At 47.1% G+C, this 19,238-nt stretch overlaps 1 protein-coding gene across 1 annotated transcript in view; it reads left to right on the forward strand.

Moving 5' to 3' along the window:
- The first annotated feature begins 11,764 nt into the window (after window positions 1-11,764).
- Window positions 11,765-19,238, forward strand: part of Dcbld1 (discoidin, CUB and LCCL domain containing 1) — an 82,220-nt gene continuing 74,746 nt past the window's right edge. The window contains exon 1 of the mRNA XM_028894947.2: window positions 11,765-11,962. Coding sequence (XP_028750780.1) covers window positions 11,878-11,962 — 85 coding nt within the window. The 5' untranslated portion in view covers window positions 11,765-11,877. The remainder of the gene's footprint in view (window positions 11,963-19,238) is intronic.

A 19,238-nucleotide genomic window follows, 5' to 3' on the forward strand; every position in this document is an offset into this window, starting at 1 on the left:
TTCCTTTCTTTTGGTTGTTGTGTTTTCTCTCTTAGATCTTGTTTTGTTGTAGAGGGATTTCAGGGGCAGGGGTGGAAGGTAGAAGAGAAGGAACTGGGAAATGAATGGAATCAGGATGCATGATGTGCAAAACACATAAAATAAATAAAAAGAACATTAAAAGAAAGAGGGCGCCCAGTCTAACATGGTAATCTCTCGCTCAAGGATGGGAATCCTGGGGAGACTCTCCAGCTGCAGGGCAGATCAAGGTGGCATCTCTCCAGCAGTCCTAAAAATGTGAACAGCAGCTCATTGCACTTGATTTCTGCTGATAGACTGTCCAGTGGGTGTCCTAGAGTTCTAGTCCTGGGTCTGGTTATCTTGATGAAGTGGTGTCACTGGGTTCTGGTCATCATGTGCAGTCTTGGGTATAGTGTCCTCTTGACTACTTTTACAATAGTGATGGCTTTTTTTTGGTTGTTTACTTGACTACATCTGTAAATAACTAAAACTCCAAAACCCCAATATGGAAGGCATACATGTGAGGCTTTTTTTTTTTTTTTTTTTTTTTTTTTTTGGTTTTTTGAGACAGGGTTTCTCTGTGTAGCTTTGCGCCTTTCCTGGAACTCACTTGGTAGCCCAGACTGGTCTTGAACTTACAGAGATCCGCCTGGCTCTGCCTCCCAAGTGCTGGGATTAAAGGTGTGCTCCACCACTGCCAGGCTCATGTGAGGCATTTTTAAAATTATTATTCTCTCATATATGATATCCAGACTGCAGTTTCTCCTGCGTCTTCTCCTCCTATCCCCTCCCCCCTCACCTCCTTTCATCTTCTAATTACTCCTCCCAGTGTCCCTTAAGAAAAGAGCTGCCTCCCGGGGATATCAAACAAATATGGCATATCTGTTTGTGGTGGAACTAGGCACTTCATTAGGTGTCAGTGTCAGAAGGCTGAGCCACTGTGGTGTAACAGCTTCCTCCAAGACTGATTCCATCCTGCAGGGAAGCTCCTTAAGCATGAAGGTCAACAACTCAAAATAACTTCAAGAAGTCCCTGAAACTCATCAGATTCAAAAAGCCATCCCTGTCAGATTAAGCAACAAAAGCCGCAAAGAACACTCTCAGACAATCCAAGGGTCTTGGGAATCTTGGCAAACAAGTACTGTTATTTGGGGGCTAGGCTTGGAAGAGGAGTATATGAGAATCCTAAGGTGGTCTCACTAATGAGGAAGGTGATTGCTTAGGAGAGGGACACCGGTATCTTAACATGTTGCTTCTCATCACGGCGGCTGGCAGCATCGTCTCTCTCAAATGCTTTCTTTTTTAAAAAAGATTTGTTTATTTATTTATTATGTATACAGTGTTCTGCATGCATGTATGCCTGCAGGCCAGAAGAGGGCACCAGATCTCATTATAGATGGTTGTGAGCCACCATAAGGTTGCTGGTAATTGAACTCAGGACCTCTAGAAGAGCAGTCAGTGCTCTTAACCACTGAGCCATCTCTCCAACCTCAACAAATGCATTCTTAGCAAAATACAACAGAAACACTCATGTCAATTATAATCCTCTTTACTACAACTGGTCATGTGGCCTTAGCTGGTATTTCCTCTGTCGCCCATTCTATATTTCCTCCACCCTCAGCAAGTACCTCAGCGGGTCTTGGCTTTTTTCCTGGAGAAGTGACCCATACCTTTATTCCTGAAGGGTCTGTGTCTTTTGTCATCCTGCTTAGATTCAATTGTTGTAGTTTACCATTGACTTTAATCACAGGACAAGGTAGAACCAAAAGACACCCTAAAGGATCCCGGTCACTCCAGACATAATCTTTCTTATCTCCATTGTGGAAAAGGAATCCAATTTCCCCCTGGTAATCTGGATCAGTCACCCCTCCTAATACTGTTAGTCCTTTCTTAGCCTGTTGGCTTAAGGGCATCAGAAGCCCAAAGTGGCCAAGGGGAAGTCTGAGCTTCCAGTTCAGTGAAATGTTTGTTGTGGCTACTTGCAGAAAATCTCACTCTGGAACCAAAACTTCTAGGCCAGCAGAACTTAAGGTCATAGGAACAGGAAGAAGAAACTATCACTGGGGGTGATAATGAGTGGAACTATTTCTTTTTCTTCCCCTTGATTCCTGGACCTGCGGATCCTGGCTATGTGTCTTAGTTAGGGTTTCTATTGCTGTGAAGAGACACCATGACCATGGCAACTCTTACAAAGAAAACATTTAATTGTGGTGGTAGCTTACAGTTCAGAAGTTTAGTCCATTATCATCATGGCAGGACACAATGATTATGCAGGCAACAGGAAGTTGACTCCATGTCACACTGAGGGAAGCTTGAGCAAAAGAGACCTCAAAGCCCGCTCCCACAGTGACACACTTCCTCCAACAAGGTCATACCTACTTCCACAAGGCCACACCTCCTAATAGTGCCACTTCCTTTGGGGGCCATTTTCTTTCAAACTGCCACACTATGGGAGAAAACATACCATATATTGGACATTGATTCAAATCACATACTACCTTCTGGGGAACCCTACTTTAGCCCTCCAGACTGCTGCCATCTAATTGGCACTGTAACAGTGCCTTCAAAAGACTATTCCACAATTCTATCGGGCCCAGTGCTTCAGGATGGTGGGAAACATGGTAATACGAGGGGATTCCATGACTGTGGGCTTTGGCAGCTTGAATGTAATTGACCCTCATAAGTTCATGGGGAGTGGCACTATTAGGAGGTATGACTTTGTTGGAGTAGTTATGGCTTGTTGGAAGAAGTGTGTCACTGTGGAGGCAGGTTTTGAGGTTTCATACATATGTATGCTCAATGCATGCCCAGTGTCTGAGTTCACTTCTGTTTGTCTACAGATCAAGATGTATTACTCTCAGCTCCTTCTCCAGCACCATGGCTTCCTGTACACTACCATGTCCCGCCATGATGATAATGGACTGAACCTCTGAAACTGTTAACTATCCAATTAAATGTCTTTCTCTGTAAGAGGTGCTATTCTTCACAGCAATAGAAACCCTAAGTAAAACATGACCCACCCAACCGTCACATCTTCTCTGGGTATGAAGTGAGTTCCTTGGTCAGAAGCAATACCATGTAGAATGCTATGATAGTGGGTAACACAGTCTGTAAATCCATATATGGTGGTTTGGGCAGAAGCTTTATGTGCAGGGAAGGCAAATCCATAACCAGAATATGCATGTACTCCACTGAGGACAAAACACTGCCCTTTCCATGGAGGAAGTGGTCAACCTGCCACCAGGTCGCTGGCTGGTCACCCCGGGAATGGCGTCATTGCTAGGGCTCAGTCTTGGCCCTGCAGTTGGCAGATCTGGCATTCCGCAGCAGCTGTAGCCACGTCAGCCTTGGTGAGTGGTCCATGTTGTTGATGCCATGCATAGTCTCCATCTCTGCCACCAAGGCCACTTTGTTCATGGGCCCTTTGGACAATGACAGGTATGGCTGGGTGAAGAGGCTGACTGTCTACAGAATGGGTCATCCTACCCACTTGATTACCGAACTCCTCCTGTGCTGAAGTCACCTTTGGGTGAGCATTTACTGGGACACAGATATGTCCACATCCTTCACCCATGTGGAGCATCCTTACTCTCTTAATGTCTTTCTCGCCAATTTTCCAATCACCCTCTTCCCACGCCCATGACCATCCAGCCAACCCATTGGCTACAGCCCATGAATCAATGAATAATAACACATCTGGCTATTTCTCCTTCCAAAAAGTTCGACCACATGTATTGCCTGAAGTTCTGCCCACTGTGAAGATTTCCCTTCGTTGTTGTCTTCCAGAGTTGGCCCAGAAAGGGGTTGTAATTATGCCGCCTGCATAATGCACTGATCCATCAGTAAACTGTGCCCTGGTCTTCTCTTCTTCAGTCACCTGAATAGGACACACCCCATGAGGCTATAGGTGCATGCTTGGCAGCAGAGAGCATTGGAACAGGAGTAGAAACCATAGGCATTTGGGCAAATTCTTCATGTAACTTGTGCCTTCACGACCTGCTTGGGCCTGATCACATATATGTTTGGTTGGAGCCTCCTGCTCTGCCCTACACAACCAGGATGCCCCGTTCCCATCTCTCTCTCTCTCTCTCTCTCTCTCTCTCTCTCTCTCTCTCTCTCTCAACCACTGCCTTCTCAGAGGGTCTCTGAACAAAGGAAAGGCACCAAAAGCCCAGCTCACATTCTCAGTGGCTACTGCAGATTCCTCCCCTGAAGTTGCCAGTCAGTCACCTGAGTCCTTGCCTGAGCGCTCAGCTTTTGACCACACTTGGGCACAAACTGAGCTTAACTATCCTGTCCTGGCTTGGGCATGCAACGTCTCTGGCCTCATTCTCTGAGACCAGTGAACGAACCTGCTGTGGATATCGCTCTATATAAATAAAACACTGATGGCCAGTGACCAGACAGGAAGTGTAGGCGGGACAAGGAGAGAGGAGAATTGGGGAAACAGGAAGAAGGAGGGGAGACACTGCAGCCACCACCAGGACAAGCAGCATGTAAAGATGCTGGGTAAGCCACCAGCCACGTGGCAAAGTATAGATTTATAAAAATGGGTTAATTTAAGATATAAGAACAGTTAGCAAGAAGCCTGCCACGGCCATACAGTTTATCAGTGATATAAGCATCTGAGTGATTATTTTATACGTGGATTGTGGGACTGCGGGGCTTGGTGGAGCCTGGAGAGAAGCCCTCCAGCAACACGAACCCACCCGGAAGTTGCTCGCAATAAACCCACTGTTACACTTTTCCAATTCAGCTTGATCTGGCTGACTGCATCAGTGGAGAAACTTATTCGGGGGCAGAAAACCTGTTCATATACACCACGTCCATTTGATAATGGTTTGCTGCTGTGCGTGTCCTACTTTATGACTCGGTGGGTCAGAGAACACCTAGCTCATGATTGGCAGGTCAGGTTGCATGGTAACTTGGTGGTTCACTGTCAAACACTCGGTTTCTACTAAGACCCAATAGCAGGCCATGGGCTGTCTCTCAAAGGGAGAATAGTTGTGTGCAGATGATGGTAGCGCCTTGCTTTAAATCCCAAAGGTCTCTTCTGTGACTCGCCGATAGGGGCCTGGCAATGTTCCCAACAGCGTGCCTGTCTGCCACTGGCACCTCAGGAACCCTTGCATCTGCTGGATCTTGTGGTCCAAGTGGTAGAGCAGCCTGGACTTGTTGAGGAGCCTTCTCCTGTTCCAGGCCCCACACAAAGCTAGCAACTTTCCGAGTCACTTAGTATATGGGATAGAGTAACACACCCAAGTGCAGAATGTGCTGTCTCCAGAATTCAAACAGGCCCACGAAATGTCTTTCCTGGTGGTGGGAAGAGCCAGGCACAATAACTTATCCTTCACCTCAGGAGGAATGTCTCCTGCATAGCCCCACCACTGGACTCCTGAGAATTTCATGGAGGTAGAAGGCCCTTGAATTTTGGTTAGATTTATTTCATCCTAGAGCATACTAATTGTGACGGTTTGAATGAAAATGGCCCCCATTGGCCCATAGGGAGTGGCACTATTAGGAGGTGTAGCCATGCTGGAGTAGGTGTGTCTTTGTTGGTGGAAGTGAGTCACTGGGGTGGGTTCTGAGGTCTCAGATGCTCAAGCCAGTCCAGGTGTCTCACTCCCTTCTTGCTGCCTTCGGATCCAGATGTAGAACTTTCAGCTACCTCTCCAGCACCATGTCTGCCTACATGCTTCCTTGCTTCCCACCATGATGATAATGAACTAAACCTCTGAACTGGAAGTCAGCCCCAGTGAAATGTTTCCTTATGAAAGGTGCCATGGTTACGGTGTCTCTTCACAGCAATAGACACCTTAACTAAGACACTATTATTTCTTTTCCTTCTCTTCATCATCTTTTTTTTACTTTTCTATGACTGTGATAAGACACCATTGCTGTGGGATGTTCTGTATGGCAAATGTGTTGCTCTGATTGGTCAATAAATAAAACACTGATTGGCCAGTGGCTAGGCAGGAAGTATAGTTGGGACTAACAGAGAGGAGAAAAGAAAGAACAGGAAGGCAGAAGGAGTCACTGCCAGCCGCCGCCAGAATAAGCAGCATGTGAAGAAGCTGGTAAGCCACGAACCACGTGGCAAGGTATAGATTTATGGAAATGGATTAATTTAAGCTATAAGAACAGTTAGTAAGAAGCCTGCCACGGCCATACAGTTTGTAAGAATATAAGTCTCTGTGTTTACTTGGTTGGGTCTGAGTGGCTGTGGGACTGGTGGGTGACAGAGATTTGTCCTGACTGTGGGCAAGGCAGGAAAACTCTAGCTACACACCATGACCAAGGCAACTAGTATAAGAGAGGGTTTATTTAGGACCTACAGTTTCAGAGGGTTATAGTCTGTGGTGGTTTGGATGAGAATGGTCCCCATAGCTTTATTTATTTAAATACTTAGTGCCCAGTTGGTGGAACTCTCTGGGAAGGATTAGGAGGTTGACCTTGTTGAAGAAGGTGACAGCAAGGTTTTTTTCCAAAAGTACATTCCACTCCCAGCTCACCTGAGGCAGACAGAACTGCTACATGTTTCAGATCAGCTAGAGCATGTGCTATTCTGCTCCCACAATGGCTAGGCATCCTGCACGAATAGCGGAGAGGGGGGGCCTTGAGGCCAACAATGGCCAGCAGATTCCAGAGCCTATCAGAAAGCACCAACTTAGTATTGTGCACTAAGGCAGACCTTTCCTCAGGATGGAGAGGAAGGTATATAAGGCTTACCCTTTCCTAAAAACAAACGAGCTTGCTTGCAGCCTCCCGGAGTCTGTGTCATTGCCTCTGCGTCTCCTCATCCCCTGCCCCCAGGGGCTAGAGACCTCACCAGGCAAACAGCAACACTCACCCTCTGCTGCCTTCTGCTTCTGGATCAAAATGTAAGCTCTTAGAGCTATTACTCCAGCGCCATACATGCCTGCCTGATGCTATGCTCCCTACCGTGATTGATAGTCATGGACCCTAACTCTAACAAGGACATTTATTTGGATACATCTGTGAAAGTAGGAGGTAAAGGCTATATGCCTGCCTGCCTGCCTGCCTATCTCTCTACCTCTCTGCCTCTCTAACTTTCTATCTAAATGGATGAAAGGGCTGATAAGATGGTAATGGAGACAGGAGAATCATCTGGAAGGTGGGGAGAGCCAGCTAGCCTGGAGTATCGAGAACAGCTGTAGAACCAAAGCTCGAGTGTCTGGACTGAGAAAGAAAAAAATTAGAGGGTAGTGTTTTCCCACTGTAAGCTATGGCATTCAACAGTTCTTTCCAGACCTAGAAGACACAGATTTCCAGTGGCTATCAACAACAAGCTGGTTTTTTTTTTTTATTTTTTTTAATCAACAGGGAAGCTCAGTGTGGTAATATACACCTATAATTTAAGCACTTGGGAGGATCAAGAGTTCAAGTCACCCTTGTATACACAGCAAGCTAAAGTTTAAGGTCAGCACAAACTATAGAGGATCCTATCTCAAAAAATCAAAAGTCTAGGACTGTATTTCTGTCCAGGCTTGGCAGCAGGAGATAGATGCCTATAAGGTTTCGATTTTATATCTCAGATCTCATCTTCATAGTCATGGAGTCATACTCAGGGTCACTCAAGGTTAAGGATAAAATTGATTGGGTCATCAGGCTGAACCAAAATCTAGTTTGAAGTTTTCTAATTACTTTGGAAACATATTAGGCTTATAATTCTATTTAATTTCTCTTATTGAAGCAAACTAGGACATGTATACTGTATACACAAATAAGGTATGCCCTTTCCTGCAGCTGTGTATTATAACAGAAGGGCTAAAAAAATATAATCACAAATTGCAAATAAGATACACAAAATAAGCAGTAGATGGCAAAAAGAGGGATTGGTATGTCAAAGGCTGATGAGAGACTCCTTCGTGGGACCCTGTCACACTTCACTGTGGGAGATGGCCTAGTGACTACTGTTTTCTTCCTTCCTTCCTTCCTTCCTTCCTTCTTCCTTCCTTCCTTCCTTCCTTCCTTCCTTCCCTCCTCCCTCCCTCCTCCCTCCCTCCCTCCTCTCTCTCTGTCTCTCTCTCTCTCTCTTTCTTTTTTTTGGTTTTTGAGACAGGGTTTCTCTTGTGTAGCTTTGTGCCTTTCCTGGAACTCACTCTGTAGACCAGGCTGGCCTCGAACTCACAGAGATCCGCCTGCCTCTGCCTCCCTAGTGCTGGGATTAAAGGCGTGTGCCACTACCACCCAGCCAGACTACTATTTTCATTAGTGAAACTTGGTTGGAAATCCCATAATATATTAGCTTTGAAAAATTAAAATGAAGGGGCTTAAAAAAGGGCTTAGTGGTTAAAAGCACGAGTTGCTCTTATAGAGAGCCCCGTTCAGTCAACGTGGTGGCTCACAGCTATCAGTAACTCCAGTTCCAGGGGATCGGACTCCTCCTCTGACCTCCTTAGGCACCAGGCGTGCACACAGTGTGTACATATACATACATGCAGGCAAAAGACTCATACACAAAATAAGATTTTTTAAAAAGATTTTAGATTTTTTTTTTTTTTTTGCAGTGAAATCTTAGAATTAAAACAAGCATATATTCTTGATGGAAGAATTTGTGTTTTGCCAGGCAGTGGTGGCACATGAGTTAAATAAGCCCAGCACTCGGGAGGCAAGAGGCCAGCCTGGACTACAGAATGAGTTCCAGGGCAGCCAGGGCTACACAGAGAAACACTGTCTCAAAAAAATTGAAAACCAACCAAACAAAAATAATTGTTGTGTTTTGATATATATTAATTTAGTGAGTCTTTACTTCATTTTATGGAAAAATGCAATAATGACTATATGTTTACATTTGTCAGTCCATCCTACTGAGCTACAGGCCAGTCATTCCTCCCTCCGTCTCCTGCTCCCTTCACTTTTTTGGAGACAAGGTCAATGTTGAGATCAGACTAGGCACTACTTTAAGTTAAGTTATTCTTATAGTATGAAACAGTGAGGGTTTTTTTTAGGCTATGCATTGCCGTATAAGTCTCTGTTAATTTTTTTTAAAAAAGCTTTTAAAAATGATGTATTTTCATTCTATGTGTATGAGTTTGTCCGAATGGATCCCAAGTGCTGGGAATGCAGACGTGTGTCCCTACACCTAGCCTGTCCGCCCTTTTTTGAGACAGGATCTCACTCTATGGCCCAGGCTGTCAGTGAAGTCCTGCCTTAGCCTAGAATATTGGGATCATGAGCCTGGATCACATGCTTGGCTACCGAGTTTTTTCTTAGCTTGTGAGAGTTGGCGCTCTCCTCTCAACATGTGGGTTCCAGGAGTTGAGCTTTGGTCCTGATGCTGGCAGCAAGCAGCTTTATCCACTGTCACTGGCCCCTGTGGATTTTGTTAAGGAGACATTTTCTTTCATATTCAAGAAAGGGATTGGTATAATGGAAGGCGGTAGGGCCAGTTGGTCTTTCTGAATCCTCCTTGCTACCGGATCCTAAATCTTTCCCTTAATCCGGCTGAGGACTTCAGTGTAGAAAGACATGACTATTCATAAAGTATTGACTGGGACGGAAAAGGTCACCAGAGCCCACCTGACTCACTCAGTGAATTCCTCCTCACTGGTCAACAATGCTCCTGATTGTCTTTGCTTCATTCACAGTCCACAGAGCCAAACCTGTTAGAGCCAGCCAGCAGCTGTCCAAATTCACTTTCTTAGAAACAACCTGAAAAGGAAAGCTGTGGCCAGTGAGATGGCTCAGCAGATAAAGGATCCGCTGTCAAGCCTGAGTGACCTCAGTTCAGTCCTGGGGTCCTGCAACAGTGGAAAGCCAGAAGGAACTCCCACAAACTCCCTCTGACCTTCACATGTGCGGACCTACACATATACACAAAACAAACCAAAATGTGATTTTAAAATTTCAACTAAAAGCCCGGGGTGGTGGTCAAAATTAATCTCAGCACCTGGGAGACATGGTGGCTATCTGTGAGTTCCAGGCCAGCCAGGGCTACACGGTTAGACCCTGTCTCAAACAAGCCAGTTTATTTTTTAAAAGAAAAGGTAACAGGGAGAGATGAAGTTAGTAAATGATAACTTTTTATGGAGTGTGTGAAAAGATATTCAGTATTTCCATGAAAGTATATTTAGTTTTGATTTGAACATAAGCCTACTATTTAAGTACCTCGTTTGCATGCTAAATCCTTATATACATATTTATTTTCTCTCTATGACAACTAGGAGAGTTAACCCTGAAGGCAGGAGGATCTGTCCCAGTCAGAGGCTGGCCCTGGGACTCAGATCTGAACGAGGCTTCACTTCGAAAGCTGGAATCCTTTCCTCTAAGATTGTCTAGTGGAGGGTGCAAAGTCCACTGCCAAATCTCACTTGAAATCTCAAAAGTTAAAGTGTAAGCCAGGCAGGATGGTGCGGACCTGTATTCCCCTAACTCAGAGAGGTAGAGATAGAAGGATCAGAAGTTCAAGGTTAGCCTCCCGATACTTATCAAACTCAAGACCAGCCAGGGATACTAGAGAAGCTCTCTCAATACAAACAAGAAACCTCAATCAAAAAAAAAAAATTATTGTTTTAAGGCGAAAAGTTATGCACATCTGCCAGCGGAGGGTTGGAGCTGGGGAGTGGAGAGGATTCCAAAGATCACGTGGCCTTGGTGGGGCTGACATTCCTCAGGGTCCCCCTTCCCCATGGCCCCTCTAGGTGTAGTAATCCCCAGAGGCCGCGAGGTGGTGCTCGAGCTAGTGCTAAGGCTGTGACCCCGCAGAGGAAGGTCGGGGGACCTAGTGGGGACAGTCATTAAAACTAGTATTTACCCTCTACTCTGTCCAGTTTCACGGCCAGTACCCCAAGGGAACTCAGCAATAGACTCCAGACTCTTCAGCGGCCCATCCTGCCTCTCTCCAGACTTCGCCATCACCTCCTAGAGGTGGATCAGTCATTGCTCCCGAAGCTTTCGGGACTCTGAGGTCGCTAGAGTTTAAGCATCTCTTACAGGCCCTCCTCTGCACAGCGGTTCCCACTTCTGGCCAGGCACCCACCTGCCTACCGAGCCCCGGCCACACCGGAGGTCTACTCCTCTGAACAACCTGGCCACGAACCCAGTTCTCCGCCCTTTCTTTCACCCTCGGAGGCAGCTCTGCTCCCCGCAGCCCTCTCGCCATCCATCAGATTAGATGATCTCCCCGAATGTGCTCCAAGGACGCCCTCGGCGTCACCGATCGCCATTGGTACTGAGCGATTATTTCCAAGTTCTGCAAAATGCCGCGTGGATGTTACGCGCCCAGACGAGGAGACCGGAGAGCTAAACCACGGAATGAATGAAAGGAGAGACAGAGCAGACAGACAGAAGGAGAGACAGAAAGACAGAGACAGACAGAGGGAGAGAGACTATGGATGGACGTGAACTGGATTTTACCAGGTACCGCCATCACCCCATCAGATGTGGGGTGCCCTGCACCGCCTTGGCGGACCTCCAAGCCGGGTGGAGCTGACCAAGTGCCCGAGGGGCGGAGTCTCAGCCAGCAGCCCCGGCTCCCCGGCGGGCAGGCAGAGGAGGGCCTGCGCGCCAGGTGAACTTTTGATTTCCGTGTTCACGTGGATCGGGGCAGGTGGCGCGCGCGGGGAGGCGGGGGCGTGTGGAGGTGCGGGGAGAGAAGAAGGGGGACGAAACTGGGCGCTCCCCTTGAGCGGGGGCGGGTGGCTCCGCGGGTCACCACGAGGAGGGGGCCGGCGGGGCGGGCGGGGCGGGGGGGCGGGGCGGACACGCCCTCTCGCAGGCGCGGGCGGCCCAGAGGGATCCGTGCCGGGTGCCCGCGCCGCGCCGGGGCCGCGGAGGAGGCTGCCCCAAGCGGGCACCGGCGGCGCACGGCCGGGCCGGGAGGCCGATCCTGCGGGTTTGGAGCCCGGCAGGGCCATGGGGGCCGGGGCCGGTGGGCCGGGCGTCCTGGCGCTGCTGTTCGCTGTGTGCGCTCCGCTCCGGCTGCAGGCGGAGGAGCTGGGTGAGTGACCGCCGGGACCGGGGCTCCGGGAGGGCTAGGGGCCTCCGGGGCAGCCTGCGGCGGCGGGCGGGCGGGCGGGCTCCGCCAGGCCGGGGATGGGCTGAAGTCAGCGAGTGCATTCCGGATCGCGCCCCAGAAACTCCTTCCTTCCCCCCACAAACGAGCACGGCAGCTTGGCGCCTGATCCCCGGCTGCCTGCGCGGTATCCCCGCCCGGCCACTTAGTTCCCAGACTTACCGACCCTGGCGGCGGGTTTGAGTGGCCTGGCTCTGGGTGAGCGCCCCGCCGGCTCCCGGTCTCTGGCTGCATTGGGGGTGCTTCTGCGAGGCTGGCCGGGAGCAGGCTGCAGACGGGGGTCCCCACAGTCTCAACGCGTGCCCGGCTGGAGACCCGAGTTGGAAGCTTGCGGCTCCGGGTTCCAAGACAGTGTTGGAAGGAGTCGACTCTGGCCCAGGCTGCTTTTCCTCGGTAGCTAGCTGATCGTTGGCTTCCTGTGCCACCGAATTTACTCTCATTTTACCAGATTAAAGCAGGAATTTGGTTTCCCAGCCCTACATGACTCTGTTTCATTAGTCTGCGTTAATTAGTTCTCCTTGGATAGGAATGGCCAGCTTTCTGCCGTTTTTTTTTCCTTTCTTTCTTTTTTCTTTCAGTTTTTATTTCTCTCCTCTCCTGTCTTTTTGCTCCTCTCTAACCGGAGTTAATTAATGGCGGTAAGTTTATGTAGAAATCTTGGACAACCCCCCTGCCCCGCCCCCGCTGTACTTTCTGGTGAAACAGGAATCGAAGTTAAATCCATCGCTGGAACCTTTTCATTGAAAAATGTACTCGTTCACCCAGACATTCAGCATGTTGATAGTATTAAAAACACAAAACAAAAATGTACTGTAGCACAGTCTGAAAGTGTGTTAAATTTGCAATATATAAGGTCTTACGAATGCATTATAAACATACTGTTTTGTTTTGCCGTACTGGGGACCCCTGGGCAAGGCAAGCCTTCCACCAACGGAACTATATTCCAGCCTCTGAATGTTTTAAATGTTGAAAACACTTTCTCAAGTCGATGTTTGAAAATGTAACGTGTTACATTTATTTGGGGTGGGTTTTTTTTTTAAAAGATTTGTTTTTAATTGTGTGTATTTGTGTCTGTCTGTGTTGGGCTATATGCATGTGAGTGCAAATGCCAATGAGGCCAGAGGTGTCTTGATATCTTAGACCGGGAATTACAGGCAGATGTGAGCCCCTGGGTGTGGGTTCTGGGAACCAACCTTGGGTCTGTTGCAAGAGCAATCTGTCCTCATAACCGCTGAGATATCTTTGCAGCCCCATTTAAAATGTTTCTAATTTATTTATTGTTATTATTATTATTTGCTGTTTTGAGACAGGCTAGCCTGAAACTCATATGTAGCACAGACTAATCTTGAATTCGTGACAATCCTCGTAATGCCTCCCAAGTGCTGGGATTACAGGCACCAAACCTCTATATCCAGCTCACTTGGTGTTATATTTTGTTTTTGGCTTTTGCTTATTTCTTTCTTAGAATTTCACTTTGTTTTAAATTATGTCTAAGAATGTGGGTGTATGCATATGAATGTAAGGACCATCTGAGGCCTGAGGCCACGGATCCCCCTGTGACTGGAGTTGTGACCACCTGTTCTGGGTGCTGGGAACTGAACTTGGTTCCCGGCAAGAGCTCTTAACTGGTGCAACCCATTCATTTCTTTCTTTCTATATTCCTTTTTGTTCGTTCTTTTGTAAACTTCCTGCTTCAAACTCACTAGCTAGCCTGAGCTCCTGATGCTCCTTCCTCAGCCTCCAGTGCTGGGATTACCGCAGTAGAAAAGGCACCTCTAAAATTTGCACATCTGTGAGTCCGCCTCACAGCATGACCTCCACATGAAAATGCTTACTGGGCTCAGGGAACGCTTTAGAAGTATGATTGGTCAGGTTCTTACCCAGCCTCACAGTTTAGAGCTTGTTATTGTTGACTGTGGGAAGAAGACACTGTCATTAGGGTTAGTGTGCAACACACCGTGTAGTTAGGATTTTAAAATGAGTGAGTACTATCGAGGCCTGGAGGTGTGCTTGTCTAGCTGAGGCACTTTGGAAACAGGCAGGAGGATTGCCTCCAAGACAGGGATAGCCTGGATTACATAGTAAATGCCAGGTGAGCCAGGGCTGCATTGCAAGACTCTGTCAAAATTGAGTGAATGAATGAATGAATGTGGGTATTCACACACAAAAGGTAAAGTCAGGGCTGCATTGCCAGACTGTCAAAATTGAATGAATGAATGAATGAATGTGGGTATTCACACACAAAAGGGAAAGCCAGGGCTGCATTGCCAGACCGTCAAAATAACAAACAAATAAATAAATAGATAAATAAACAGATACACAGATAAACAAATTAGTGAGTGAATGAATATGGTTATTCACATACAAAAGGTAAAACTTAGGTCTGAGATGTTTACTAAAAAGGACTTAGGAATTCCAATGATAAGTGTTGTTGTTGTTGTTTTTTAAACACTAATTTTTTTATTGGCTGTGTACTGGGTGCACACATGTGTGAGATAAAAGAACAATTTACAGGAATCCTTCCACCGTGTGGATTCCAGGGATCAAACTCAAGGCCTCGGCCTTAGCAGCGAGGACCTTCACATTTCACCAGCCCTGTTTTGTTTTTTGTTTTTTGTTTTTGAGGCAAGGTCTCACTCTGTCCCCGAATGGCCTGGAGTTCCCTGTGTAGCCCAGTCTGGCCTCAGACTTGCTATGTGACCAGAGAATGATCTTCTGTCCCCCCCCTCCCGCGCCTGGCTCCCTATGGCTAGGACTGTCACATCTGGCTTCTGTGAGTTGTAAAGTAGTTCTCACATCTGTGGGCTTCCAGACTCCTTGGGAGGACAGTTTTCAATATTCATAACTGTAAACCATCCTACTTTAGGACTTTAGGACTTGAGATCTGCTCCAGGCTCTCAATGTATGGGGTCGGATAGTGTCAGGAATGAAATCAGTGCTCTCGGTGCCCTCTGGCTCACTAGCCTGTCTTTCGTGAGAACTTACTATACTTAATTGAACCTTTTGTTCATGCAATGGTTCCCCAGTCTCCTGGACCTGCCTGGCTTCCAGTATCTGTGGAAGCTTTGCAGCTACAGTCTCTTCATTTTATTTATTCTGGTTTTTGTTGTTGTTGTTTTGTTTTTGTTTTGTTTGTTTTTGACAACAGGGTCAGGCTGTGTGGCCCAGGCATGCCTTTCTAGCTCAGGCTGGCCTCAGATTTGTGATTCCTCAGGCTCTAATGTGCTAGGATTATAGACATGGGCCACCACACCATGTTTCCACCAAAATAATTTATGATGCCAGACAATGATGTTATTTGAATTTTTGTGGTAGGGTCTGATGGCCTCATAAGGCTGCAGTGACTGTTTTATATGGCTGCTGTTTGTCTTTGTGGTACTATTATTCTGTTTCTCGAAATCCGTCTGTCCTGCCCAGTGTACTTGCCCAGCACGGTTCCCTCTTTTGCTTGTTCCTTGGAGTCACTCTGCCTGGGTTCTGTATTTCCATAAACTTTTCACATATCTTGGAACTCGCTCCGTAGACCAGGCTGGCCTCGAACTCACAGAGATCCGCCTGGCTCTGCCTCCTGAGTGCTGGGATTAAAGGCGTGAGCCACCACCGCCTGGCATTCACATGATTTTTTACTTTTTAGTAATATGACCTATAGCTTGCTCATTTGTATTGATTCTCTTTGTATCAACTTACTTGGATTTGGTCCAGCAGCTTTATTACCTTGATAGTAGTTCTGTAGAATAAAATGCCCTTAATTCTTTTTAAGGTATTCTCCACTTCTTCTTTGACAATTTCATACGTGTGTGTGATGTTTTGATCATCCCCCCCGCCCCGGCCCTGTCTTATTCTCCTCCCACCACCTCCGACCCCCTTCTTTTCCCGGCCAGTTCCCCCCTTACGGTTTATAATCCACCGAGTTAATTAGGATTGTTTGCATAAGCCTGGGTGTGGGGTTTAGTGGAGATGGTAAATTTACCAATACCTACTGAAGAAAAATGACTTCTTTTCCCCAGCAATTCATCGGCCAGTAGTTCCTCAATTAGGGATGGAGCCTCTCTGTTGTCCATCACAGAATGTGTATGGCTCACTCTCGGGCAGGTCTTCTGTGAGTCCCGGGGGGCGACAACCGTGTCATGTCCAGAAGCAGTATTCCATGACCTGTCCCCATCCTCCAGCTCTTACATTCTTTCCAAAATGCCCTTGATTGTTGTGGTGGGATTTAAAAACCCTGATTCTCTTCTCACCAAAATATGTGCATATGGGGAGTACAGATTTCCTCCTGGTGATTTAAATATCCACAGAAATGAAAACAAGCAGTTGATGCTTTGAAGATCAGCTCCTGGATGCTTACAGAGTGCTTTAAAAACCACTCCCCAACTCTTGGCTTATTGCTGTTTGAAGGTCTAGTCTTCATCACTAATTAATATTTGGGTAGACATGTGACCTGCTGATATTTGATGTTTTAGGTAAGTGGCTTTTTTAAAGAAGTAAGTACAAGTTTATTCTGGCGCCTTCTGCACCAGGGTGCCTTCCTGCAGACCTTCCCGGATCTTACCTGTCCAGGGGGCAGTGTGGTTGTGCCAGCCCTACAGGCTCAGAGCCCCATCCTTGGCATCCTTGCCTTGAGCATCTGATAGAGACACTCAGTGACTGTTAGTGAGTCGGACCAAACAGTCTCCTTGTGTTTAGGAGATACTTTCAAACCATTTCCTAATTAGTGGAAAGAGGGTAATAGAGACCTTAATGAAGTTCTTTATGTAGGTACATCCAGCTGCTTCCACTCATTAACGGTGTTTACCAAGCTCAGCTCTCTTGGCATGCTTCTGTGTGTACGGATACCTTTCGCACGTGAGCACAGCAGAGAAGGGAATGTGCCTGCAGAACAATCTACCCACCCAGAGCTCTTGGCTCTGGTGAAATCAATGACCTGCAGTGTTCAGGAACTCCGTTGTACCTCATGTCTTGGAACAAAAAGAGGCCACGCTCGAGGAGTCGGCCACCAAACCGAAGGATGTCCTTAGAGCAGGGTTTGAACTCTGAATAGTGTTCCACACAATTTACTGAATTTTTCATAATTTGAACCCTTTAATTTTGTGGTATAAAACAGGTTTGAAAATCGTGAAAAACTCACACATCGAAAGTAAGACCTCTATCATTTTTGAGGAATTACGGGGTGTAGTCTGTTTGGGGCTTTCATTATTATTGTTTGTTTTGTGACCCAGGCTGGCCTTGAACTCTCTTTTTAGGTAAAGATGACAATCTGATCGCCCTGTCTCTACCTTGTAAGTGCTGGAATTAGAGGCATGCACAACCAAGGCTGTTTGTTGTGTGTGTGTGTGTGTGTGTGTGTGTGTGTGTGTGTGTGTGTGTGTATATATAGTTTGTTTGTTTGCTTTTCGTATATTATTTTGTTTTGAGACAAGGTCTCACTCTGTAAGCCCTGGCTTGCCTAAAACTCCCTATGTAGACCAGGTGCTGGAATTACAGGCATGTACCACCACACTCAGCCCTTATACGTTTTTTCAAGATGCATGGGGAAATGAATTAATACACGTTTTAGACATGTTAAGGTGGGAACAATAACAAAAGCTTCTTCAGAGAAGCACACCTTGTAGAGGTTTGGACTGCTCTTTCTGTCTACCTTCTAAAGCTTTAATTCGGATAGTGTGAGCTCACCGTCCTCGTTAGAGGAATTGGCTGCTTGCTTCCTCCACCTCTGAGGTGATGCACTGACCGGCTAGACACTGCATTCCGCACGCAGTCAGGGCGCAGCGCTCATTGGCTGCTTTGTTCTTGTTACTGTCCGTGCAGGTAACTTGACTTTCTCGTGTTTCCTCTTGTGTAGGCTCGAATTCGTTCCCTGTGTTCCCCTATCCTCAAGCCTGTCTAGGTTCACCCGTTGACTATCTTCCTGCTTCTCCAAGATGTCAGGCCCCTTCTACGGCACAGCCTCTGTGTGTGTGTGTGTGTGTGTGTGTGTGTGTGTGTGTGTGTGTGTGTGTGCGCGCGCGCGCTATTTTTTCTCTGTACCGACATTTGGGTGCCTTGACTCTCCCACCTTTCCGATGTGACCGTCAGAGTGGACTTTCTCAGCCATTCCCAAGCCCCAGGCTCCCCTCCCTCCCTCTGCTTTCTTGAGAGCACTTGCCCTCTTCGAGTAGAGTGGACCACTTACATTTGTGCGTTTGTCTTGACTGCTACTGGACCGTAAGGTCCTTGAGGAGGTTGTGTCTTGAAACAGTACCTGATGCATGCTCAGCAGGGCCGGGTGCTCACTGAGGATGGGGTGAGCCGGCAGTGGAAACTTGCTAAGGTCCAAATCTCACTGATTGAGAGAGAATCCAAACTGAGACACAGCCAAGTAATGAGATTGCCTGCCCCAGTGGTTGTCAGTCAGGGAACAGTCTGAGAGGATGCATTTACTAGAACTCAGGCTGCTGAGATGGCTCAGTTGGTAAAATTTGCTTGCCAGACCTCACAACCTGAGTCTGATCCTTGGGACCTGCGTCGGGGAAGGAGAGCACTGACTCTTTGTAGGTTGTTCCCCTGGCTTCCGCATGTACAACGAGGCAAGCATGACCTGCCCTCCCCTGTATATACACCCCAAAATAAATAAATGTGGAAGTACAACTTGCTCCAGTGTGTGAGACACCTGGCGCTGAGGAGGAAAGGATAAATGTTGCCAGAAAGCAGGAGGATTTTTAAAATTAGACTGTGAAGTAATTTCTGCGTTGGAAGATTCGTGTTGATGTCACCTTCCAGGTGTTAATTCCATTCTTTGTATACATTAAAAAAAAATGTACAGTTGCTTGTCTTGTGTGACAGGGGACACTTATTTGACGGGAAGAAGAAGAAAACCATGTGGTTTTCTAACTCAGTTGTGCTGGGCGGTGGTGGCGCACGCCTTTAATCCCAGCACTCAGGAGGCAGAGGCAGGCGGATCTCTGTGAGTTCAAGGCCAGCCTGGGCTACAGAGTGAGTTCCAGGAAAGGCGCAAAGCTACACAGAGAAACCCTGTCTCGGAAAAAAAAAAACAAAAAACAAACAAAACAAACAAACACCAAACAAACAAACAAAAAAAGAAGTGAAGTTGTGAGTCCTGGTACACTGAATCCGGAACCAAGCCAGACTTGTGTTTTCTTTGGTTGTGGATTTTGTTTGTTTGTTTTTGGTGGGTGTGGGGATTGAAGAGGGGGTCCTGTGGGAG

This window comes from Peromyscus leucopus, chromosome 8a (genome assembly GCF_004664715.2).
Source record: "Peromyscus leucopus breed LL Stock chromosome 8a, UCI_PerLeu_2.1, whole genome shotgun sequence".
In the NCBI taxonomy this organism is placed as follows: Eukaryota; Metazoa; Chordata; class Mammalia; order Rodentia; family Cricetidae; genus Peromyscus; species Peromyscus leucopus.